Source organism: Suricata suricatta, chromosome 5 (genome assembly GCF_006229205.1).
Source record: "Suricata suricatta isolate VVHF042 chromosome 5, meerkat_22Aug2017_6uvM2_HiC, whole genome shotgun sequence".
NCBI classification, from domain to species: domain Eukaryota; kingdom Metazoa; phylum Chordata; class Mammalia; order Carnivora; family Herpestidae; genus Suricata; species Suricata suricatta.
This window is the reverse complement of record NC_043704.1, coordinates 68418782-68444800: the sequence shown is the minus strand read 5'-3', so window position 1 is coordinate 68444800 and position 26019 is coordinate 68418782. Positions and strand designations below refer to the sequence as shown.

At 51.8% G+C, this 26019-nt stretch overlaps 1 protein-coding gene across 1 annotated transcript in view; it reads left to right on the top strand.

Annotated features, from left to right (window-relative positions):
* Positions 1–26019, top strand: part of ADCY5 (adenylate cyclase 5) — a 144727-nt gene that overhangs the window by 102677 nt on the left and 16031 nt on the right. The window contains exons 5-13 of the mRNA XM_029939453.1: positions 1006–1133; positions 3118–3276; positions 4246–4387; positions 6794–6934; positions 11005–11027; positions 11905–12049; positions 13238–13335; positions 16289–16376; positions 25771–25887. Coding sequence (XP_029795313.1) covers positions 1006–1133; positions 3118–3276; positions 4246–4387; positions 6794–6934; positions 11005–11027; positions 11905–12049; positions 13238–13335; positions 16289–16376; positions 25771–25887 — 1041 coding nt within the window. The remainder of the gene's footprint in view (positions 1–1005; positions 1134–3117; positions 3277–4245; positions 4388–6793; positions 6935–11004; positions 11028–11904; positions 12050–13237; positions 13336–16288; positions 16377–25770; positions 25888–26019) is intronic.

Below are 26019 nucleotides of genomic sequence, written 5' to 3'. Positions count from 1 at the left end.
CCAGCTGTTGTGGCATCGGGCTGCTTACTGCAGTGTCCACTGACATGTGGACGTGTTCCCCTTTGCCCTCACAGGACACCAGACCAGAGCACTGATGAGAGGCCAGCACCAATCAGAGGTGGCAGCAGGGCCCCCAAGGGCATTAGAGGGCGGGTGTCACACCTCACTACCTCTGTCACTGGACGTGGGTGGGGTGAATGGGTGTGTGCTGGGCCCTCAGGTTTTGGATGGGCTTTAAATGAGAGTCCAGGCCACATGGACTGGTGTGTCCTAGCATCCCACTTCATGGAGTGAGTTCTGGGGGCCAGGATTGGAGAATTGGTGATGAATGACATCCCATCCCAATCCTAGTTGTGGGTCAGTCTTGGCCTCTGGGGCGACCCTGCTGGGCCAACGCCTCCGTGCAGGAGCAGCTGTGGGTGGGCGCTCAGCTCTGCAGCCAGCTTAGCACTCACGTGCTTGCTGGCTTAGCAACCTTCTTTTTGATCGAAGTCTCAGGCTGGGTGTCAGGTGAGCTTTGGTTTAGTCTCGCTTCTGCTTCAGTCTTTTTGTAAAAGAAGGAGAATCAGCAAACTGTTCACAGAGCCTGAGGCCAAGAGTCAGAGTCATTCTCTGGCGTCTGGGAGTAGAACTAGGGATGGCTCTCAGCTTGGGGCCTTCCTTGCTCTGTTGAGCCTGCCCTATTTGCTCCCACATCAGACTGACTGCATTTTTCTTGGGTCTCAGCAGTGACCATAAAAGTGAGTTCCTGAGCCTGAGGAGGCTGGAATGCCTCTGGGAGGGCTGCTCAGCCTGTCCTCCATCCACCCCACCCCCGCCCCCAGTCCTGATAAGCCTGTCCTGGGGCTGGGGCCGGGGCCATGCATCTGCAGGCACTGGGTCTGTGCTCACTGCCCTAAAAGGCAAGTTATTCCAGGCATGGGGTGAATCTGTTTGCTTCCCGTTCCTTTCCCTCCCACTTCTCTTTCCTACTATTTTTAATTTTTAAATTAATTTGCTTTCCAGGAGAATCACTGTTTACGTATTAAGATCCTGGGGGATTGTTATTACTGTGTCTCTGGGCTGCCTGAAGCGAGGGCTGACCACGCTCACTGCTGCGTGGAGATGGGCATGGACATGATTGAGGCCATCTCGTAAGTGCCCGTCTACGGGGGGGGACCGTCCATCTGTGGGGGTACTGTCCCACAGCCTGAGTAACTGACTGGCTGGCCTCCAGGGTGAACCAATGGAGGCAGGGAAACTGGGGCCGAGCTGTCTCCCAAGGCCCCTTGGCCACGTTGGAGGGCTGATTTGCACCTCTAGGCTTTGAGCCTTCTCCCAGGGAACTTCTATCCATATCAGCCTGGGAAGCTTTTCCCAGAGGAACATGTCCTGTAGGAAGGGAGAGCTTTGCAGACTCCAGGGCAGCAGGAGATGTGGCCCCGCCTCTGCAAGAGAGGAGGACCAGCTGGCCGCTGGGCTGTGCCCTATGCATCGCACCCTAGTGTCTTAGGTCCCACCACCATCAAGCCAGGGGTAGAGCCCATTGGCCCCATTTCTTCCCAGACAAGAAAGGTTGGACTCACCAGGGTTAAACAGCTCCCCAGGGTAATGCACTAGGGCAAGTGGATGCAAACAGGTGTCCCATCCTTCCCAGGAGCAATGGCAAAAAGGATCTTTGGCCAATTCTTGGTCACTGCTGGCCAGAGAAGGGGGCCCAGTCATAAAAAGGTATGGATAATCCAAGCTTAGACTCAGTAATTTCAAGCTTCAGAAGTAGGCCTGGGAAGGGGCAAAGGAGAAGCCACAGCGGGCAAGGTCAGAAGTCAGAGTAGTTGTCCAGGAGGGTGGTGGGTCCATTCGGTTTGGCAGAGTTCCTTTCTGCAGTGTCTCGAGAGTGCCCTGCATGCTTGGGCTAGCCAGTGCTTCCCTCCCCCGCCTAGAAGTGCAGAGTCTGTTGAGGGGGAGGCTGGGACTCCCGCTGCTGTGATAACCAGGCTTGTGATGTGGACACCACCAGGTGAGAGAGGCAAACTGAGATGGAGGGTCCAGGAAGGAACAGTTGTTTCCATTGGCAGGACCAAGAGAGGCTTCATGGAGGAAGTGGTCCTGGAGCTAAGACAGAGAAGGTAGAATGAGATATTATCAGTCTAAGCAAGGGGCCAGAGGCACTGTGGATGGAAGGCACAGCCACAGCCGAGGTTTCCCAGCACTAGAGCAATGACGAATGACATCAGTCTTTCCTGTATCAGGTGTCAGCCTCTTGCTGGTGAGGTGGGGAGGAGGGCACGTGTCCACATGGTGGTGCTCTCCAAGCCAGGTCAGATTGCTGGCCCCACAGCTGGCTGACTAGATCTGTCCCAGGGTATCAGCATCCAGGTCCCCAAAGAGTACACACCATGCACCCCCTCCCCCCAAGCACCTGTACCCTCTTCTGCAGACCCTGCGCCGCAGACACATGCCCAGAGCAATAGAGCTGTCATCACACTTTCCATCCTGCAGAGGGCCCATCCGTCTACCCGGGGGGCCCGCACCCCAGGGCGTGGCGCATGTGTCACCGAGGTGGGGACTGGTGCTGTCTTCCAGCACATGAACATCCCTCGTCCCCTGCACCTACTCAGGCTCCCCTTCTCTCCTGAGCAGGACACATGTCAGCTCTTGAAACTCAGTTAACCACCTTTCTCCATTTTCCTGCTAACGTCCGAGAAACAGCAATGTGGATAGATCCGAGTATTATATGAATGGGGTAGGAAGCAGCTACAACTTTCCTCTCTGGCTCTGGTGGGCACTAATACGTGGAACACAGCTGAACTGACTTGAGGGTCGCCAAGGGAACCTTAGTTACTTCTTGGTGGGGAAGCTGTGGGGCCTGGGTTGTAGTGTGAGGCGCTGTGCCCCCTTGTGGCCATGCCGGGAAGCAACGCCTCACTGCTTACAGCACCTGAGCACCAGGGCCCAGGCCATGCTCATCATGTGGAACAGTCTCAGACTCTGGATGTGGGCTGGACCAGAGAGAAATGACTCTTTGACCCCTGCACCTTCTGTCATACCCCCGGACCCCGTGCCTTCCAGCCTCACCCCCACTCTGTGCGCCTGGCCCCCGACCCTCTCCTAGCCTTACCCCTGCTCCATCCCCAGGTTGGTCCGGGAGGTGACAGGGGTGAACGTGAACATGCGCGTGGGAATTCACAGCGGGCGAGTACACTGCGGTGTCCTTGGTCTCAGGAAGTGGCAGTTCGACGTCTGGTCTAATGACGTCACGCTGGCCAACCACATGGAAGCTGGAGGCAAGGCAGGGTGAGTGAGGGCCCAGGCTTCGCTTCCCACCCAGCCCGACTCCAGGTGACTGTCCTGAGGCATGGGGCGGGGGTGGGCAGGATTGGGTTGGCAGAATGTTTTATTTTATTTATTTATTTATTTTTAATGTTTATTCGTTTTTGAGAGAGAGAGAGAGACAGAGTGCAAGCAGGGGAGGGGCAGAGAGAGAGGGAGACACAGAATCCAAAGCAGGCTCCAGGCTCCGAGCTGTCAGTGTAGAGCCCGATGTGGGGCTCAAACTCACGAACCACGAGATCATGACCTGAGCTGGAGTCGAACGCTTAACCGACTGAGCCACCCAAGCGCCCCAAGGGTCGGCAGGATTTTAGTAGAAGGTCCTCTCCTTAACAAACTACTTGCACCACACCATGGCAAGTTGGAGGGAGCAGCCTCTCCACCTTTGCCCAGGCTTTATCCAGAAGATATTTGCATAAAATAGGGTAGCTTATTGTGTGATGTGATAGATGGGGTAGAGTTCTGCAGGAGGGAGGAACCATGAGTGATTGTGGGGGCAGCTGGGATGGAAAAGATGTGAGCTGGGCAAGATGGCTGGGTGGGATTCGGACAGGCGAGGAAGGTGCGGATGGGGAGAGAGCCAGGCTGAGGGACCAGAGTGAGGAAACACGACATTTCCAAGGAATAGGTGTAGAGCACATGACCTCTCAGGGACCAGTGGGAGAAACAGTGCCTGTGCTGAAAGAACATTGATGTCCTCCTGACAGGCTAATGGCCTGTTCTGTGGTGGTGGTGATATAGCTTGGACGTGGTGTGGTGTGGTCAGGTGGGAAGGGTCAGGTGCAGGGTGTTGAGGTTGGGATCTAGGTTGGGGTTAGCATCTGAGCCAGGGTTTGGGCCCTGGGGTTTGAACTGTGACCAAGTTGGTCACCATGTAGTTCTGCATGAGGGCTGGAGTTCTGAAGTCCTGTTTTCTGGCCTCCCCACCTGCAGGCGCATCCACATCACCAAGGCCACGCTCAACTACCTGAATGGCGACTACGAGGTGGAGCCAGGCTGTGGGGGCGAGCGCAATGCCTACCTCAAGGAGCACAGCATCGAGACCTTCCTCATCCTGCGCTGCACCCAGAAGCGGGTCCTGCCAAGGGCTGAGGGGCCGGGTGGGCTGGGTGGGCCAGGAGGGTGGGGGAGGGCCCCAGGGTTGTGGGACGACTTCTTCTGAGGAGGAGGAATGTTTCTTGGCAGCTGCTTCCTTTTCTTCTTGCTCTTTCCTGGAGTCAAGTCGTGAATTCCTCACGTAGTCTTTGTTCCTGCATCTTGAGAAGGACATGAGTTACAGAGGCCTTGCAATTGCTGACTGCCAAGAGGGAATGTTTTCATTTTGCTTCTGTTGCAAAAATGCAACAGGCCTCAAATCAGCAGCCATGCAGCAGCAGGCCAGGGCATGGAAATGAAACAACCAGGAGATCTGTCCACCATCTACTGTATCTCCAGCCACTGGTTTCCTCTCTGCCTTGCCCCTTGTCTGTTGTGTGAACCAGGTGGATTAGCTCCTCTCTCTCTCCATCTCAATATGTCTCTGCCTGTCCCTTCAGACCTTTATTTCTCAAGAGGACCTTTGTTCTTTCTCTCTTTCACCTTCTAGTCCCTTTTTCCCCTGGCTTTGTCCCAACCCACACTTGCCCAAATATAAAACTGAATTATTAGCAGACTTCAGTGTTCTATTTTTAATAGTGTCATGTTCCATGTTCTTAATTTTTAAAGTGAATGAGAACATTTTCTATTTCTCCCTAGATTAAAATGCCTTTTACTCATGAATCTTTCCATTGAATTGACCTATTGGTCAGAACCTTTTGAGAGAGAAATCTTCCCTCTTTCTTTCTTAAGAAGTTAGACTAAGGGCGCCTGGGTGGCTCAGCTGTGTAAGTGTCTGTCTCTTGGTTTTGGCTCAGGTCATAATCTTATGAGTTGTGGGATTGAGCCCCACATCAGGCTCTGCACTGACAGTGTGGAGCCTGCTTGGGATTTTCTCTTCCTCTCTTTATGCCCCTCTGGGTGCTCACACGTGCTCTCTCCCTCTCAAAGAATAATTAACATTAAAAAAAAGATATTAGAGGTGCCTACGTGGCTCAGTTGGTTGAGTGTCCGACTTTAGCTCAGGTCATGATTTCATGGTGTATGAGTTCAAGCCCAGCATCAGGCTCTGTGCTGGCAGCTCAGAGCCTGGAGCCTGTGTCATATTCTGTGTCTCCTTCTCTCTGCCCCTTCCCTGCTCATGCTCTGTCTCTTTCTCTCTCTCAAAAATGAATAAACATTAAAAAAAAAAGGTATTAGACTAAAGATAAAATTAAGCTGGGAGAAAAGTCCAGAGAAAGTCTTGAGTGACAGCAAAGGTCGATTTTTAAAGGGAGGCAGGGCTCCTTGGGACAGGTGTCTGCCCTGACAGGGACACCACAGGGGCACCTTGTCCACTGTCGAAACGCAGCCCTGGAGACAGGGCCTGGCTGTAGGCGCATTCCAGGGAGCTGTGTCAGGCCCCCTACGGACCATGACGAGGGATGGGAGGGTTTAGACACTCTGGGGAGAACCTGATGGTTTATTTGACACGTTTTTGAGAATTTGCTTGCTGTTTGAGTACAGTTCAAGTGAACTGACACCCTTCCAGGCCCTCGCCCCACACCCTCCCCTCTGCTGCGTTGACAAGGTCTTCATTCCCCCCTTCCTGCCCCACGCTGGCAGAGGGCTCTCGCCTTCTACCCTGGTGTCTGTGGGCGTGCTCTTCCAGCTGCTTGACAAGTGGTCCAGGAAGGATGCAATGGAGACAGAGCGTGACACCCTGCATCCAGAGCAATGTCAGCCGAGGCAGACTGTGTCCCCTCCCCTCTGTCCCTGATCTGACGGGTTCCCTTCCGAGGCTGGGAGAGGGAAGTGGGGGGAAGACTGCCTCAGGTCCTCCCAGGGCCTCTCCAGCCCTCCACTCTGAGCCCATTGGATGGACAGAAATCATGGTTGGCATGTGGGGAGCCAGCCAAGGCCCCACTTGTGTGTTTGTACAATGTATGTTGGCCTTCGCATCTCAAGCTTTAGTGACACAAACTTGTAGAAGCTGCCTTCTGGCCAGCAGGGCTGTCCTGCTGCATCCTCTGGCAGAACATGGCTATTTTGGAAAAGCTGAGCGGAGATTGGAATCCTGGGATTCCTCTCACTCCTTCACCCTGGGCTCCTCAGCCCCAGGCTCTGCCCACCCCTGAGAATTCTATGCCACTGACAGTTGGAAAAGCCTCTTTGCTTTCTCACAAGACCAGCCTCTGACCTAGGCCAGCCAGGGCTAGCTTGGGGAATTTGGAAGGATTTAAGATGCTTTCTCAAGTGAGCTCTCGGATGCTGGCAGATGTCCAGGCTCCAGGCTGTGCACAGAAGAGAGGGGCACCCACCTTAACCCCTAACCTGGCCAGGCACCTGGGAGCAATGAGATACTCCCCACTTGGGCTCACCTGGTAGGCTCTGCCCACAGACTGATGCATCTGTTTTGCTCTCTCAGAAAGAAGAAAAGGCCATGATTGCCAAGATGAATCGCCAGAGAACCAACTCCATTGGGCACAACCCGCCCCACTGGGGGGCTGAGCGTCCCTTCTACAACCACCTAGGGGGCAACCAGGTGTCCAAGGAGATGAAGCGGATGGTAAGTAGCAAGGACAGTGTACAGACAGTACTCTCCAGGGCTAGGGCCTTCCTCGAGTGTGAGGACGGGGCCCGGCCCCTTGTGTTGCCTGGAGTGCTCCAGAAGCCACTTAGGGCTAGGAGGGCCAGAGCACCTGACGTCAGGCCCCAGGATCCCTCCATGAGCCCTGCAGGCCAGAAGCAGCCCCTGAGTCCAGCCAGAGCATTCAGTGGCCCCGCGGCATTGTTTGGTGGGCACCAGCATATTGGACGCCCTTCTTGGGCAACTGAAACACATCCTTTGGCTCAGTTGCCCGGAGACCAGCTCAGTACTTTTCGACAGAGGTGGTGGTCCCCTCTGCCCGCTGTGCTGGGAAGTGCCCCTGCTCACTGCGGGTCTCCAGTGGGGCACGCAGGCTGGGTGAGGGGCGGACAGGGGGCCCTACCTGCCTCGGAGGACAGACACCCCCCACTGTCCCTAAACACACACCAGGGACAGGCTAATTCAGGACGTGCTGTCTGGCTTCTCTCAGTGATGACAAAGAATCCAGAGGGTAGGAAGAAGAGAGAGAGGGATGACGGAAGTCAGGGTCCGGCAGCAGTATTTTTCTTCTTATCAGAGAGCTTGGCTTCCACGTCCAAGTGTACTTCTCAGCTCACAGGCAGCCTGGCTCCCAGGCGGGAGTCGCCTGCTGTGGGAGAGGGACGGGTGAGGCAGGAGGGTGCAGGGAGCCGCCTGTGCGTGCGCGCACATGCGTGTGTGTGTGTGTGTGTGTGTGTGAGAGAGAGAGAGAGAGAGAGCACACACACGAGAGTGCACGCCAGGGCACAGGAAGAAGGTGGGGTATGCTGCCACTAGGATCCCCAACTTGGGGTCTATAGTTGGACCTGTAGGTTTTGGCTACAGCAGCAGGGACTATAGATAAACTCCATGAGGATCCAGCTGAGCCAACTCACAGGCTGGGGACCCAGCCACTCTGCTGCCGGCTAACTGGCAAATAACAGATGACAAAGGTTCAAGGACAAGGTATAAGATCAAAACATGAATTGAGTCAAGACCTCTCGTTTAATTTTTGACAGTAAAGAAGCAACTTGTAGGACACAAAGGTTATGAGGGAGCAGACTGGGAGGGACCCAGCCTTCCCCCAGGGCTTTGAACTTGGACTCCCACAGGTCTGGCCAGTGCTGCCCAGGCCACTAGCCACGTTAAGTCTCCCCAAAGCAAAGAGCAGTTGGTGGACCTTCTCTGTTCTCACCGTAGCCCTTTAATAATCTCCTATGGACTCTGTGTCCACATGACCAAGTCCAGAGAGGGGGTGAGTGGAGAGGGGGACCACTGAGAGCAGGGTGCAGAGGGAGGCTCTCGTCCAGGTGGGAGAGAAGAGGAGCGGGGAGCAGGAAGACAGGAGGGAGAAGACAGAGCTGAGCAGGAGAGTAGGGGGGGACGAGGAGACGGAGAAGAGCCTCGAGCAGGCAGGAAGGGTGCCTGGTGGGCTTTCTCTGTTTAACACAGTTGGAAATCTTTTTCCTTTGGAGGTATTTGGTATAAGCAGAGTCTCTAGTTATTTCAGAGTGCCAAAGGAGTCAGTTCAGAGCATAAGCACTGGTTTAGCAGATGCATTAATCGTTGTTAGGACCAGGAGCCTTGGATGCACTATCAGCAGGGCTGTACCTGGGGAAAGGGCTGTCTCTGGGGAGACCGGCTGCCAGGCTCCTCCCTGGCGTCAGCCACCTCGCCAGCACTGGGGGCGGGAAGGTGTGTGGAGGAGCAGGGCGGGGGACACCTCTGCGGCAGAGAAGAGAGTTCCCATCCCTCATCCTGGCCGGGCAGAGTCACCAGAGCCCAGCGTCGAAGGACCACTTCCAGCCCCCAGCCCACCCAGTCCGAGTGTCCAGGCTGTTGAGGGGGTGGTTCTGCAGCCGCCGGGCGCACCACTGACTTCTGGTGTTAAACTTGCCTGAAACCTTTCAGAAAGATGCTCCAAAGAGGAGCTGCTACCCTGACTTCCACCGATGATGGGGGTGGAGGATTAGATTAAGTGATGTCTGAGGACACTGACCTGTAGGCAGCACTCTTATTTCTTTATATCTTGTTTCGGCTTTTACTCAGCTTTTAAAACGTGACGAGCTGCTCTGGTGTGTGTAGGCACAAGTGCCGTGAAGTCCCTGAGGGTGCGTATAATGAGGTTGACAGCAAGGACATGCAGGGGCATCTGCTCACTAACCGGGGAGGGAGGGCGCCGTTCTCTTGGGGGCAGCGGACTGAGCCTGGGCGCTCAGGGCAGGCCAGCAGGTTGGCAGGGCGGGTGTGTGCACCTCACCTGAGCCTCATGCCGATGAGCTGAGGGGCCATGGCCTCTGTTCCTGCTTTCAGGGCCAAGGGATGGGGAATTGGGTACCACACAGAGCCCTTTGAACTGAGCTGCTCCCCGAAAGTGCTGTGGCAGACCCCATGTGAGGCTCCTCTGAGCCAGGCTGAGGACTGTTGTTCTAGAACTAGTAGGCAGGTCGGGAGGCTTGAACCTGTCTGTGGGACTGAGTTCTTAATGACCATTTGCCGTGGTTTCTTTGCCAACATGCTAACCCAGTGCTGAGCTCTCCGCACTAACATGGCATCCCTTGCACCTGGTCTCCAGCCAACCCCGGTAAATGACCGAAGGAGCATAGGGGAGAGTCAGAAGCAGGTTTGTTAAAGACGTGTCAGGTAGATTTCTGAGCTACAGAGACCAGCATACGCACACTACAGCCTGGCTCCCCTCAGTCCCGGAGGGCGATCCTTGCCGGCCCCTGTGGAGGAACGCGGAGCCTGCATCTCACCGAATTCTGCAGAGAGCTGGCCTGTCCAGGCCCTGTGCTGCCCACTCAAGCTCGTGCTCTGAGGGATCCCGGGGGAGCACCTGCTTGACTAACACCAACTCCTCCAGCCTGGGGTTAGGGTGAAGCAGGCCACGTCTTATAGCCTGGACAGAGGGCCCGAAGGTTCTCAGAGGACAAGAAGAAGGGTCTGAACTGTCTGGGCAGACATCTGCCAGGTGTCCTGGGAGGAGCTTGGGGTCCACAGTTGGGCACTTGGATGTGTCACGAGAGGCTGCCAAGGCCCCCAGGGCCCTCCTCTGGGGGGTAGAACAGACAGAGCACGGGGTGTGATGTGGACTCCACATCTGTTTGAAGCTACGTCTGCAGCGTGCATGAAGAGCAGTCTGTTCATTTGGACTTGGATTCACCTGGCTTTCACTGACCTCCATGTTTGCCCAGCAGTGTGTTCCACACCGGGCCCTAAAAGGTCACACGTCCCACTCTGCCCTTGCCCTAGCAAGCGGAGCCTTGCCTGACACAGCCCTAGGGCCGCTTGCTACCTCCTCCACTACCTCCCGGATTACACCTCTTTCCCATTTTAGGGAACCCGCCCTCCATTCTGCACAGCTGGTCACACCCTGAGGCACATCTGTCCCTTTCTGGACTGCATCATAGATAAATAGGGCTTTGAGTTTGGTGACCAATAAGGGACCTTCACACTCACCCCTGCCCTGTATATGTGAGCCGCTGTGAAACCCTTGGAAGGCAGCATTCTTACGCCAACCAGTTCTGGCTCTGTCAGAACATGCTGGTTCTCAGGTGCTAAGAAAGCTGTTAAGGTAATTGGAGTCTAACTTCCTTCAACGCAAAACATGTGACTTCCCAGGCTTTGTGTGCTCAGTGAGGCTAGGCTGGGGGCAGTGGTCACCCAGTGCTTTCTCCTCTCCCATCTGAGTAAGTGGTGGAATTGAGAGGGACCCACCAAGCCCAGGGTCTGGGGAAGAGGGTTTGGGGACTTGGATGTGGGGACAGGCATGAGTTTTGCCAATGGGTGACATGAAATCACAGTGTGCCCCCAGCATGTAGCACAGAGCCTCTCTCAGAGGAAGAACCTGGCTGTATTCGCCAAGGGAGGAAGGACGATCCCCTGAGTGACCTTCTCTCTCTGTGCAGACTCCTCGGTGAGCTGTCGAGTCTGTGGGATGCAGCCTTCCCGTAGTCCCTTCTGGAAGCCTCACTTCTTAGTCCTCTCTGTTCTCATACTCCTTTCCTTCTCTCTCTGTCCCTCTCTTTTAGGGCTTCGAAGACCCTAAGGACAAGTGAGTAATGTGCCCTTCTTTATTCCTGCTCTCTTGGCCTGGCGGAGAGCCCCAAATGTGTCTTATACCACATTGCTTAGGGAGCGAGCCCACACAGCCTTGGCTGAGAATGACCAGAGCTGCAGCTGACAGACGGGCAGCCCAGGGGCCCAGGGCGGCATGCTGGGCTCGGCACTGCCTGTAGTCTTCACCCCACAGACAAATGCATGCACATACGTGTGCACTCACAAGTACACACGTGCATGCTCTTCACATGCCTGTGTGTACTCACACATATACACGCCTGCTGCTCTCAGCAAAATGTAGACCATGCACCTTGGTCTCCAGGGTCTGGCCACATCCTGGTGCTTGAGGGAATGTCCTCTTCTTCCTCTTCCATTTCCCAGTTCTTAGGGGCCGTCAGAAACCCCACCCAAGGGCTAGGCATTACCTTGAAAAGTAGGGCTGTTAGTTTCCCAGAGGGTGCCCTGAGCCAGGCAGGGTAGCTCACAGCCCCTGGGGCAGCATCTTGCCTCCAGATCTTGGCCTTTATTTCAGGATGATGGTACCGCTGGAGAGTGAAGAGCAGAGACTGTTAGCTGTGGGGAAAAACAATTAAACTTTGATGATAAGTTATATTATATGATGATAATGTATCAGTAGAGTCAGAAAAGCCTTATTGTCAGCGAGGCCCCTCAGCCAGCGGGTCTGACATTGGCAGCTCTCTGTGCGTGTGTGCAGTTAAGAGGCGGGGGGACGAGGGTTCCCCGTCTCAGTCCCAGCTTCCCCATCCTTATTAGGGCCTTTCTGATGGGTCTGGGTGCATGGGGCCAAGCGGGCCCTCTTGTGGCGCCCCCTGGTGGTCAGCCTGTCGTGTGTCTGCACCTCTTGCTCCCAGGAACGCCCAGGAAAGTGCAAACCCAGAGGATGAAGTGGACGAATTCCTGGGCCGTGCCATTGACGCCAGGAGCATCGACAGGCTGCGGTCTGAGCATGTCCGCAAGTTCCTCTTGACCTTCAGGGAGCCTGACTTAGAGAAGAAGGTACAGCACGCTGGGTGGGAAGGAGGCCCTGGGCAGAACCAGGACCAGGAGGAAGAGGACAGGGCAACAGGAGGCTCCCTTCCCCTCTCCATCACCATGGAAAGAGCCCTTTCTTTCATCTCCATTTCCTCTGCTCTGATGCTGCTCTACCTAGGAGATGGAGATTTTAGGGGGATTTCCATGGTCAGAAGAGAGAAGTTTTGACTTCCTCTTGTTTTCATTTCCTTATCTGGAAAATGGGGATATTTAACATACCTTCTCATAGGGTCATAGCGAGGATTAAATAAGTCTATATTATATATGACATAAAATAGTATTGGCCATATAGATATTCCGTGAATGTCTATTGCTGTTGATATTATTTTTATTGTTGGTAGTATTGTTATCATTATCATCACCAGTGGGCCTCCCAGCTGCCTCTGGCACACTGGAAAAAAACTGGAAGGGGCAGTCAGCCGAGATCTTTTTGTCCATCTCCTTAAATTGTGTCTGAGAGGTTGGGCGGCTTGCTCTAAGCCACCAGTGAAGTAGTGACAGGGCCAGAACCAGACCTTGGTCCAGGGTCTTTGCCCACGACACAGTGTGTTCCCAGTGTTCAGTTAAAATGACCTTGTGTGAACACACATCGTTGTCAAGTGAGGCAAACCTGGGAGGCAAGCACTGTTCACCTGCTGTAAATGGATGGAGTCACGGAGCACCCTCCCTGGTGACTCCGCCAGCACGGCCTCTGCTCCCACCGCCTGTTGGTGTCTTAGGAGGAGCCCGGGCTGGGAGCCAGGCCCTTAGAGATGATCTCTGTGACTTTGGGTGAGCCTCATGTCCCCTCTGAGCCCCAGCTCATTCACCTGGGAAGTGGCAGCTACACAAGTCCTGTACCTACGTCCATGCGTGAGGAGGCCATAGACCTGGTACATGCCCTAGCATGTAGATGGCACTCAGTGATTTGAGCCCTGATCGTGATGAATTACTCTCATGGTGACCTCGCCTGCAGGAAGTTTCTGGTTCAACACAGTTCAACTGTCCTCCCCGACAGGCACCACTTTATGGTGCTTTGGACTGGTTTCTTGAGCATCAAGGTTGCTGCTGGTCCTTCCAGGTCCCCAGGTCTTGCAAGTGTCTGAGGGGAGGGGGGCTGGAGCAGGCAGGGCCAGATGTCTCCACCCTTCTCACCCCGCACATCCTTCTCAGTACTCCAAGCAGGTGGATGACCGATTCGGTGCCTATGTGGCCTGTGCCTCGCTTGTCTTCCTCTTCATCTGCTTTGTCCAGATCACCATCGTGCCCCAGTAAGTACCGTCCCTCTGACTGCAGGGCCCCAGGGTTGGAAGGGGAGGTCATGGAGAAGGGAGAAATTTCCAAATGTGTCCTCGGTGGGACCGGGAAGCTACAAGTCTGACTCCCCCGTGACAGAGAGGTGAGGTGCTTGTTCCAGGGTGGGAGACTTCTCTCTGGGCGCTGCCTCACTGCACAAGAGACTCCGTGTCGACACTTTGGCATCTTGCCCTATTGTATCCACACTGCTGCGGCCCATTAAATCACCCAAAGTACTCAGGTTTGCTTCTGTGTGACCTTTGGTTCATGCAAAAACATCAATACATCTTCAAGAGATAAAAGGTTTTCTGTGACTCTGGGTATTTCAAAGAATGGATTTCTGGTTCTGTTGGCTTTTCTCAAAGAGATATTCCAGAATGCTTCCAAGGGCTGGATGTGTCTCTGACAGAGGCCTTTGGCTTCTAAGGGAACCACGGTGATGTGGCCAGTAGGCTTTTGGAAATGAAGTGTTAAGGACAAAGTCACAGTAGAGTGACACTGAAGCAAGAAAGATAACCACTCCACGTATGTTTGCGTGTGTGTGTATACCTTTGTGTGTATGTGCATATGTCTATACACATATTTGTTACTTAGTATGCAATCTTTCAAACACACAGAAAAGTAAAGTAATTAGTACAAGCAGCACCCATCCCCTGATATAACTATTGCTGGTATTTTACAATTTATGTGTTTCTTTTCTGATTATTTAAATTTTAGACAAAAGGACATTCCCCTCCCCCCAAAATCCCTCAGTACATACCTATTTTAAGGGCTTTCCCTTCTTAACCACCGTGCCTTATACACCAGACAAAATTAGCAGCGCTTCTCTGCAGTCGTGTAACACCAAAGTCCATGTTCAGATTTCCAAAATTGTCTCCCAACGTCTTCTACTCTTAGTTTATTCATCACCAGGATTTACCCAGGACCCACTGGTTGTGTTTAGTTATGTCTCCTAAGTCCAGCTGCGTCCAGAAGGGACCCCTCATCCCAATGTCTCCTACCTTTCATTTTGAAATAATTGTAGACATACAGAGAAGTGACCAAAGTGCTATTGAGAGTTTTTGTACATCCTTCACCCAGTTTTCCTTAACATTGACCACTTACATAACTGCCGTGTGATGGTCAAAACTAGGAGATTAACACTGGCATGATACTAGTAACTGGGGTGATACTAGTCACTAGTAACTATAACCTAATTCCATCAATATTCCCCCTAATGGCCTTTTTGTGTCCAGGGGCCAGTCCAGGATCCCACATCGCATTTACTTCTTCTGTCCCTTAGCCCCATCTAATCTGTGGTACATCCTCAGCCTTTACTTGTCTTTTGTGGCTCTGACACCCTTGATGAGTACTGGCCAATTAATGTGCAGAATGTCTCAATTTGTGCTTGTCTGATGTTTTCTCACGATTAGACTGAGGTTATACATTTTTGACAAGAACCCTACACAAGTGATATGTCCTTCTTAGTACGTGTTATCAGGAGGTACATGATGCTTTCGTGTCTTGGTGCTCAAAGCCTTGCATTTTTATTGACACATTGTTGCAGAGATGGCCTTTTCACTTGTACCTGCTGTGACTCTGTCAGGATACCAGACACTGGCAGCCAGTTCCACTCTGGTTGTGTAGCTAATGCCCATTGCCCCCCACATGGGGGTGGTGCAAGGCTGGTGGGACTGTGGGCCCTTATTAGCACAGGACCCAATTTTTCTGGTATTGAAATGGAGCTACAGGTATAAATAAGCAACCTAGTCTTTCTGTCCCATTGTACCTGCTAGTCCAGTTAGCTTGGGAGCATAACCTTGCCTCGGGCCACTTTTCTTTTTCTGCAGCATGGCTTGTGGGCTGGGTTTTTTCTCATTCCCTGCTCTGCCAACAGCGGCTTCATTCCCCCTGGCCGCAGCTCCGAGTTGCCAAGGCAGTGATGGGAAGTCTTTCTCTAGCAGTCCTCTCTCTACAGAAGCATGAAAAGCCACTTTAAAGGTCTTTCTTTCCCTGTGAAGAGAGTTCTCTACCCTTGTTCTATTTGTTTAAGGCATCTAAGTGCTGGCTTCTGGGGGAGCCTGGAACAAAGATGCCCTTTGAAGGCCTCTCTAGAGGTATTCACCTGCTTGTCAAGTCATCCACTTGCCTTTAACTGGCTAACAACACCTGGCATCTCCAGGCCACTCTCACTCTGGGAAAGGGAAAAAGGACTTCTGTGGTCTCCTGATAGGATGGGGTGTGCTTCGGCCAGCCCCTGCCCCAGGAGGGCCAAACGGAGGTTCTGGATGGAAAGTCACTGGCAGCTCTTTTGTCTGACAACTCTGGCCGTGGTGAAGATCACCTGTGATCTGCCTCTGGGACCAGAGGTGGGGGTGGGGCAGTTCCTTGCGTCTTCTTGCTGACCTGGCAAGGAATAGGGGAGCAAAGCTGAGTAGGACTTGGTGTGGTGCCTGGCAGGAGACAAGAGTTAGGGACTCTGTCCTCCAGAGGGATACATCACTGCTGTTTCTCAGAGTGTCTGGTTGGACTGCTGAGAAATGCATTTTTAAAACTGATGGCTGTTTATCAAATCAGTTTCTGGCCTTCACGGTTAATCCTAGCTCTGAGTAACTATTTGGAGGGAATAACCAGGTGATTTTTAAAATAAGTCCTTAGTTAGGCAAAATATTGAGCAGGTGACACTCGCTTCTCCATTTAGCCCCCCCCCCCCCCCGCCTGCCCCACCAAGCTTATGCCCCCCACAGGGAGGTGTGGGGTGGTGCTAAGGACAGGGGCCAGACCATTATGGAGGGATTCTGAATCAGTTCGAAAGGCTGTTTAAGCCCTTCTCTGTGAGTCAGGGGCTAGAATAGACTGGGCAGTGGATTTAGGGGAAATGGAGCAACTTCCCTTTCCTTCCAGAGGTTTTCAGGGCCCCAGAATTCCCCACCTCCTCTCTTTTTCCAGCTCCGTGTTCATGTTGAGTTTCTACCTGACCTGTTTCCTGCTGCTGACCTTGGTGGTATTTGTGTCCGTGATTTATTCCTGCGTGAAGGTGAGTCTAGCTCGCACCTGAGCCCCCAGCTGCCGCCTTTCCTCCCTTCCCGGCCCACTGATAGGAGCTCCTCCCGGGAGCCCAGGAGTCGCCCTCGGGACCAGGGCTACAGTATGCCGGGCACGACCCTTGATCGGCATTGGCGGCAAGCTCGACTAGAGGGAGCACTTAGTCAGTGGAGCCTTATTTGTATTGGCTACTTTAATCTGCCTTTGCAAATCTTTGCAACAGGAGGTAATGTCCCTGCCTCTTCCGTCTGTCCCCATGGTATCCAGTGGGCAGAAGGAAGGGCACCCAGCACAATGCCTGCGTGGAGCAGTGGTTGGTAAACATTTGCGGAAAGACTGAGTGTGGAAGGACCTCTCTCAACACCCCTTCAGTGTCCCCATGTGCCTGGAACTGGCTCTGGAGGGACCACAGGGATGATGCCTTTGGAACTGCCCATCATATAGATGAGGACAGTGGCCCAGAGCGGTTCAGTGTTTCAGACAGGGCCACACAGCTAATAATGTGAGCACGAAACCCTATTGTGTGTTTTTCTTCCCTCCGGCTCTTAGGCCTGTTGTGTCCCACCCGCCCCAGGCTGTGCCTGTCAGGAGACCTGGCCACAAGCCATTCTGGTCTGTGGTGGAACTCACTCAGGTTCCCCTTCGCCTTGTCCACCAAACCTTTCCGTCATTTCTTTCCCTAGTGTTTTAAGACTTCCCTGACAGGACAGCCTGGGCCCAGAAAGCACTCTGTCCGCAGGCAGGAACAAGCCCCTCTGGCTTCTGCTGTAACTATTTCTCTGCTCCTCCCCAACACGCACTTGGAGCCAAGCCCCGGGCAGGGTGGGAGGCAGGCTCTGACAGCATCCTTACATACACTGCAGTTGGAACCACATTCTTCTTCTGGAAGGATTGGACCTTTGTCACCTCCAAAGATCCTTTTCTCTCCCCACCCTCCAAGCAGGGTATTTTGTTAGACTGTTAATTCTTTAATTAATTAATTAGTCTTGGTGGACTAATTGTCAGAACTGGAAGGCCCCCCCCCAGCCCCCACTGGGAATCATCTGGAGTGGTTTAGCCCTCCCTCTGAGCAGATGCAGAAGGCAACACCCAGAGAGGGGCAGGCTGGGCCTGAGTCGGTTGGCAAGCTGAGCTGTGTGCTTGGCCAGCAACTTCACTGCATCGTAGGGTTTAATCCTGGTTCCCTGCCTTTTCGCCAGTTCCTTCCTCAAGGCTGGGTTCTGTCCCCTCCTGCCCTTTTGGTCTTGCTATTGCCTTGCCCTACACCTCACCCCCAGGTGCACCTTCACTTTCTGTATCTCAGGGCTCTGAAAGGACATGGTACATTCACAGTAGCCAAAGGGGAAAACGACCCAAATGTCCATCCGCAGATGAAGAAATGAACAAAAGTGGTGTATCTATATGATGGACTGTTACCTACCCACAGCAGGGAGTGAGATTCTGGCACACGCTACAAGTGGATGAGCCTTGGAAACCTGCTTCAAGAAGTCAAACTCAAAAGGACCCATATTGTATGGTTCTGCTTATATAGAATGTCTGGAATAGGCAGATTCACAGAGGCAGGAAGCAGAGAGAGGGTCCTGGGGTTGGCAGGATGGGGAATGGAGAGTTAGTGCTTCAGGGGTGCAGTTTCCGGATGGAGTGTTGGAAGGGTTTTGGAACTAGGCCATTTTGGAAATAGATCATGGTTGCACATTATGCATATAATTAATGCCACTAATTTGTACAGTTAAAAATGATTAAAATGCATTTTTTATAATTTCTTAATGTTTATTTACTAATTTGAGAGACAGAGCGTGAGTGGGGGAGGGGCAGAGAGAAAGAGGGAGACACAGAATCCGAAACAGGCTCCAGGCTCTGAGCTGTCAGCACAGAGCCTGACATGGGGCTCGAACTCATGAGCCGTGAGATCATGACCTGAGACGAAATCGGATACTTAACCGACTGAGCCACCCCAGCACCCAAAATGCAGAATTTACAGTACATATATTTTACCACGATACAGTCACAACAACCTAAAAAAAAAGGCACACCCTAGCTAAAAAGGCCTTGAAAGCATTCTTTTTATGAACATCAAAAGAATCTTCTCTCTTTTTAAGTTACAAATTGAAGCAAAGTCATTGTTTGAGGTACTCAATGAGCTTATTCAAGTCCGAATCGAAGCTATATGTAGTCTACAATTTTAAAATTGGAATCTAGACTTCTCTCTTTCCTGTTCGGTGCTTTGAGAAATCGGAGCTCCCCCGATTTAATTTGGTTTGTGTTCTCTGATGGGCACGGAGATCCAACGGGAGGGGGGAGGGGGGAGGGGAGGGGAGGAAGGCTCATTGCCCCACCTGCACTGGCCATTTTGAGTTAATATTTTGGTCCAGTGAGTTCTTTTTGCCACTGTTCAAGATTATTTATGAAAATCATTTCTGCTGCCCTGTGTTCTTTTGAAAAATTTTTTAATGTTTTTATTTTTGAGAGAGAGAGAGAGAGACAGAGCACAAGTAGGGGAGAGGCAGAGACAGCCTGAGACAGAATCTGAAGCAGGCTCTAGACTCTGGCTGTCAGCAGAGAGTCCAAGGTGGGAGTCGAACTCATGGGCCGTGAGATCATGAGCTGAGCCGACGTTGGATACTTAACCCACGGGGCCACCCAGGCGCTCCCCACCGCCCCCCCCGCCACGTCTCCCTGTGTTTTATCAACTCTATTTTGTAATCAATGTCACCTTCAATAATCTCATTCTCAATTCCTTTTCCAGCTCAGTGATTTTCTGATAGTTCTGAGGCAGCCAGGGCTCCCTCAGGGGGAGAGGCTGGTGGATGGAGTGCCTGTGCCCCCCCTCACCGCTCCACTCCACCCTTTGCCCCTCCACACACACACCCCTCAACCAGGAGAGGCCGTGGCTCCCATATTATAGATACAGAGCTTTTGTAAACTATTTAGGAAAAAGTGCTCCCTGGCTTAGCAAATCTGACACCTGCGAGTTTGGGCCTTTGGGCCAGGAGTCAAGTGGGCTGTAATACCCGCCTTGAGGTCCTCACTGCATTTCTCCCACACCCCTGCCTCTACCACCTCTGATGCGCCGCCATCTTCTCAACATTTCTCCACTTTCTGGAAGGGAGACCCCACCCGAGAAGTTGTTTGTAGTTTGAACTCCTCCCCCCATTTCATTATCCTTTCTTCTTTCATGGGGATGAACTGTTTGCGCACTGAGGTATGACAGGGGCACGTCTCCTTTGGCGTCTGTGCAGCAGGGTGACTGGCACCACCTGTCCCGGACCCCACCGCACACTGCCTGCAGATGGACAGACTAAAAGTTGATTTTATCACCCTTGCAAGGTATTGCCCTGAAGCTGACTGAACTGGAATTTTCCGTGTCGTTGTTTTCCCTTTGAAAACACTTGGCCTTTCCCAGAACCCAGACATTTCTCATCTTTCTTCCACGGTTTTCAGGAGTCACGGGTAGTGGCTTTCTGATGAGATACGACAGTTCTGAATTACCTGCGGCACGAGCCCAGCGGGTCCAGACCCAGGCAGCTCTGTCAGACATGGTTTCTTTCTCTATTCCATTTGTTTTCTCATTTCCCCAAATACAACGTGGCCTCACTTGCTCCAACGTCTGTGTTTTCACCGTTTTGAAGAGAGAAATGTGAAGAACGTGTCAATGGAGTAAGTTGAATTAGCCAACTTAGTCATCTGAGCCACTGTCAGGGACTGGCTTCCTGGGTCCTTTCTGTGGGAAAGTTCTTCTGGAACTTCCTACCAAGTGCTCCAGTGGCCTTTTCCCTGTGGGCCTGTCTGGTCCCCTCCTGACGAAGCGTGATCTGGTTCACAGACCCACCTAGATCTGAGGCTAACCTGGTGCCTTGGTCTCCTGGTCTCGCTGCTCAGAGCATCAGCTTCCCTTCAGGGCCCCTCGGTCTCTGGGAGGCTTTGCCCTAAGGGTCATTCTTGAGCACTCCTTTTCTTCTGGTGTTGCTGTCTCAGAGGGCCAATCTGAGCATCTTCTCACGTCACCCCTCCTTTCCCTGGCATCCGTGCTGCCCTGGGCCCCAGAGCTGCTTGCCTTGGAAAAAGCCATGCTGAGGGCCGCCTGGATGGCTCAGTCAGCTAAGCATCTGTCTTTAGCTCAGGTCATGATCTTATGGTTCACGTCGGGCTCTGTGCTGACAGCTCAGAGCCTGGAGCTGCTTCACATTCTGTGTCTCCCTCTCTCTCTCTGCCATGCCCCTGCTCATGCTCTGTCTCTCTCCGTCTCTCAAAAATAAATATTAAAAAACTTTTTTTAAAAGAAAGAAAAAGCCATGCTGAATCCCTCCTTGCCATCACACAAGGGTCCACAGACTCAGAGAATCTCAAATCAGAACTGGCTGGAGCAATGAAGCAGCCCAGACACCCACCTAAGTCTGGAGTCCCTTTATGATAACCAGGATGGGCCGGCCTCTGCTTGATTACCTCAAGGGATGGTGAGCTCAGTCATGTTTCCTAAGTACAGCCTCTTCTCTCTTTGGGCACCTCTGACCATTCCATCAGCTTCCCTGTGGCTTCTGCCCCATCATCCCATGCCTGTTGATGGCAGTGCCAGCATTTTTGCTGCTCAGAGGGCTAGGAGAGGTTGCTCCCTGTTTCCCCCACACTCTGGTCTGGGCCCCCGGTCTTTACTAGGGCTCCTTAGCATTTCCTTACTTGGAAGGCCAGACTCCTTTCCTGCATTTTGGGGCTTGTGAGTAGATAGTCACAGAAGGAGTACTTGGCCACATAGTTCTTGGCGTGTGTGTGTGTGTGTGTGTGTGTGTGTGTGTGTGTGTGTGCGTGCGCGTGTGCACGCTTGTGTGCACATGTGTATACATGTGTGTATTTAAATCTCCATCATCCTCCAGGCTGCTGGCTCCTCTGAGCTGGTCTCCCAACGGACTCCTGGGACTTGGCTGCCTGAGCCCTTGGGAACTGTGACTGGGGCTGCTTCTGGGCTCTGTGTGCTCTGTGCAGTCAGCAGAAACCTCTTCCCCCTCCCTGCAGACCGAGTCCCCCGCCACTCCCCCTGCCCTGCTGGCGCTTCTTCCTACCACCCCAGCCTGGCCACTGTCGCAGGGTAGTGTCTCACCACACAACAGTACCTCGTACCTCTTAGGTACCTTCTGTCCTGTGGGGAACCTTCGAGCCCCCACACTCACCCTCTAGCAAGCTCAGGGGCGTGCTTTGTCTGTTAGGGAGAGGATGCACTTTGCCAGACACGCGTTCCTTTGGGGATAGAGAGCGCTTCATCCCAGGAGGCATATCTTTGATTCCTCCCTTGGCTGTTGCGTCAGGCAGCCCGGACTCTAGAGGGTCCAGATCGTGGCTGTGCACTTCAAGCTGTGTTTCCTAAGCCTCGAAGGTGGCTTGTATCACATCCACATTGCAGATGAGGACGGTGAGGCTCAGAGACATTAGGCGGCTTTCCTGAAGCCCTGAAGCTAGGAAGTGGCATAGCTGGGATGTAAACCCCAGTGATTCTGGACTCCGCAGCCACAGTCCTTCCTCCCAAAGACACTGCCTTTGTCAATATGTCCATGTGACCCCAGGGAGAGCAGTGGTGTGGAGCCTGGTCAACTTCTGCCCTCCTTGTTTAGCCTCTGAAATTTTCATATCTTAAAAAAAAGTCACAAAGTAGGAGCTACTGCTTTTTAAAATCAGTTTCCTGCCAAAAAGGCTGTTTTCTTAAATTTATTTCCCATTAGATTTCATCACCTTTTTTCATGTCTGAAATACCCTGACCCCACATCACAGGCAGGGAACCAGGGCCCCAGGCTGGGCATCGATTTGCTTGGAGGTTTTCAGAGAAGCCGGGATCCAAACTGTCCTTCACCCCAGTTGTGGTTTATTAATTATGTCCCCACTCCTGTATTTCATGTTGGATTGATTTGAGTTCATTGGACTGGGAACGTACTGGTTCAGAATTTATTATTTTTTTAATCAGTTGTTTTTCTGAGCTGTAATTGTGAGTGAGCAGGCATTGAACAATTGTTTGCACAGGCACAGTTATCCTGCTGGAAAAAAAAGTCTCCAGGATCTGGTGGCCACTGTGATGTGTCTCTGCGAGAGACCTCTGTCCAGGTGAAGAGGCTCATGGGGGTTAGGGTCAACATACAGGTGACCTTGGTGATTACAGGAGATGACATACTCTGTATCAACTGATGCCAGAGCAGGATATCAAATCTTCTGGAGATTTCATAGTAGCAATTATTGGGTTCCTACCTGAAACTTTAAAGTGAAAAGCAGGTCTTTTTTAAAGGATGACAAGGGAAAGCGGCTTGTAGCGAGCCAGTGCATTAAAAGTCAGATGTGAAGAACTGTTTTCTAGATTGCATTTTAAAAATAGCCTGCAGTTCTTCTCCCGGCCTCTGGGTGGCCCCTGTGGGGCTCCTGGTCCCACCATCACCAGGAAGCAAACCCGGGTGCATATCCTGTTCCCGCGCCAGTTTCTCATAACTAATAACCTCTGCCTACATTTCATTGGTGAGTGCAAAGTGATGAAAGAAACCCTTCAATTGACGGATAGGGTGATCGGAACTGAAATGATTTAAATAACATGGGTTGGGGGATAGGAAGGAATGGCAACATTTTAAGCAGACAAAAATTAGAAACCATGTCATGCTAGTTCAGAGTGGGGTCCTCAAACTAGTGCCAGGACACGCTCCCCCTCTGCAAACCAAAAAAGCCCTTTCATAGGAAACAGGGATTTTCATTCTTACTGGCAATAGAGCTCTTTAAAAATGCAAATATTCACTAAAATTTCTATTGAATTTAGTAGCTCATGAGCACTTAGAAATGCATCATTTCATCGAGTCTTCATGACCACCTTGGGAGATGGATCACCCCTATTATCGATGGGAAAGCTGGGGCTCAGAGCCCTTGATGATTTCCCAGGGTCAGGCAGCTGGTAAGAGCTGTTTAAAATGTGCTTTATTGAGATACAATTCACATCTATAACATGCACCTTAATGAAGGCGGATGAAACTGTCAGTCAGTAGTTTTTAGTATATCATAAAGTTGGGCAACTGTTCAGCACTATAATTCCGGAACACTGTCGTCGTCCTGAAAAGACCCCCCCCCATGCCTGTCAGCAGCGGCCCCTGGCAGCCTCACGCTCTACTTCTGTCTGTGTGAACTTGCCTGAACTGCAACATGTGGCCTTTGGTGATTGTCTTCTTTCACGTAGCATAATACTCTCAAGGTTCACCCGTAAAACGTTTTGTTCCTTTTTATGGCCAAATGATATTCCATTGTGTGGAAATATCACATTTCATTTATCCATTTGGGTAGTTTCCACTTTTAAGCTATTACGAATGGTACTGGTGTGAACATTTGCATACAAGCTTTTACATGGGCTTATGTTTTCAGTTCTCTTGGGAACATACCTAGAAGTACAGTTGTTGGATCGTATGTAACTATGTGTATCATTTTGAGGAATGGCCAACCTGTTTTCCACAGCACCTGCACTACTTTACATTCCTACCAGCAATGGATGAGGGCTCTAATATCCCAACATCCTTACCAATACTTGTTATCAACTGACTTTTTGATTATTTCCATGCTGGTGGGTGTTTTTGGTTTGCATCTCCCTGATGACTCACGATGAACACCTTTTTGCGTGTTCATTGGCCATTTGTATAGATTCTTTGGAGGAATACCTCTTCAACTCATTGTCCCATTTAAAAAAATTTTTTTAAGCATTTATTTTTGATAGAGACAGATCATGAGCAGGGGAGGGGCAGAGAGAGAGGGAGACACAGAATCTGAAGCAGGCTCCAGGCTCTAAGCTGTCAGCACAGAGCCCGATGTGGGGCTCGAACCCATGAACCATGAGATCATGACCTGAACTGAAGTCGGATGCTCACCGACTGAGCCACCCAGGTGCCCCCATTGTCCTATTTTTAAATTGGGTTGTCTTACTGTTGAGTTGTAGGAGCTCTTTGTATACAGTCGTCCCCCCTTATCCATGATTTCACTTTCTGTGGTTTCAGTTCCTGTGGTCTGGAAACATGATCCTCCTTCTGACATATTGTCAGAAGGTCAGTCAGAGCCTAACACTACCTCACAATGCCTACGGCACTCACCTCACTTCCTCGCATCACGTTGCTGTATTATGATCTCACATCATCAGCAGAAGAAGGGCGAATCCAATAAGATATAAGATTTGAGAGAGAGGAGAGACCACATTCACATAACTTATTACAGTATTTTTCTGTAATTGTTTTATTTTCTTATTGTTATTAAGCCATTACCATGTCTAATTTATAAATTAAACTTTATCCTAAGTGTGTATATATAGGATAAAACATAATGTATATATATTTCCGCACTGTCTACAATTTCAGGCATCTAGTCGCGGTGGGGGGAGGGGGGCTTGGAATGCATCCCCCAGGGATAAGAGGGGACTCCTATATTCTGGTTACAAGACCCTTATTAGACATATATGGTTGGCAACCTTTTTCTCCTGTTCTCTGGGTTGTCTTTTTGCTTTCTTTCTTAAATGTACATAATACAAAATTCTCCACTATAACCTTTTTTAAATGTGCAGTTCAGCAGCATTAAATGCATTCACCCTGTTGTGCACCATCATCACCGTCCATCTCCGGAACTTTTTCATCTTCCCAAACGGAACCTCTATACCCATTAAGCAATAACCCCTCTCTGCCCTCACCCCTGGCAACCGCCATGGTGGACAAGCCAACTGTGTGGATATGGTGGACTGGGTCATTTAGTTACCAAAACTGCAGTGGGTCTTTGCATGAACATGCCGTTTGTCTAGTTGAAGGAAACGTAGGGAGGCTTAGGTGAGAGAAGCGGGAGATGAATGGGAGTCCTGAGAAAAAAGTTCACTTAAGTCACTTGTCCAGGGCCCCACCCTCCTGCTCACATGCTACTTTGCTTCTCACAAACCCGTCCCCTCCCTCCAGACCCCAAGTTTTCTCCAAGTCCTCAGACCCACAGCTCCCTCCTGCCAAGGAGCCTTCTGACCCTCCCTGGGAAAGTTCTGGGTCCATCCAGGCCTCCCTAACTGCCATCTACTACCTCTCCCTGATTGTAACCCTGACCAGCCCAGAATTCACATGGCGGATTCTTGTGCCTTTTCCTCTTCCGGGGTCAGGATAGCATCTTTCCTGCCACCATGCCTCTCTCCCAGGTAGACTCACTCCTGACCAGCTGCAGAGTCTGTGCTGCTGTCGGCCAGGAGCAGGGGCTCAGTGGTGTGAGCCATTGCGCACGAGGAGGGAGTTCAGAAAGACCCCTGGGGCTATGCCGACAAGAGACAAAGGTGGAGGGGAGGGAGGCCCCCCAGCTCCCATGGCAGTCTGTTGAGCCCTCACTGAACTCTGTTCTGTATCTCTCTCCCTCCTCTTTCCTTGATGCAGCTCTTCCCGGCCCCGCTGCAGACCCTCTCCAGGAAGATTGTGCGGTCCAAGATGAACAGCACCCTGGTCGGAGTGTTCACCATCATCCTGGTGTTCCTGTCGGCTTTTGTCAACATGGTAGGTGGCTCTGCCTCCCAACATCTCCCTGGAGCCCTCCCTTCTCAGAATTTCTTATTGGGGCTTCCCCTCAGGTCTGGATCCAGGTTTGACTCCTGAAGCCTCTCACACAGACTTTTAGTCCCTTGCTGT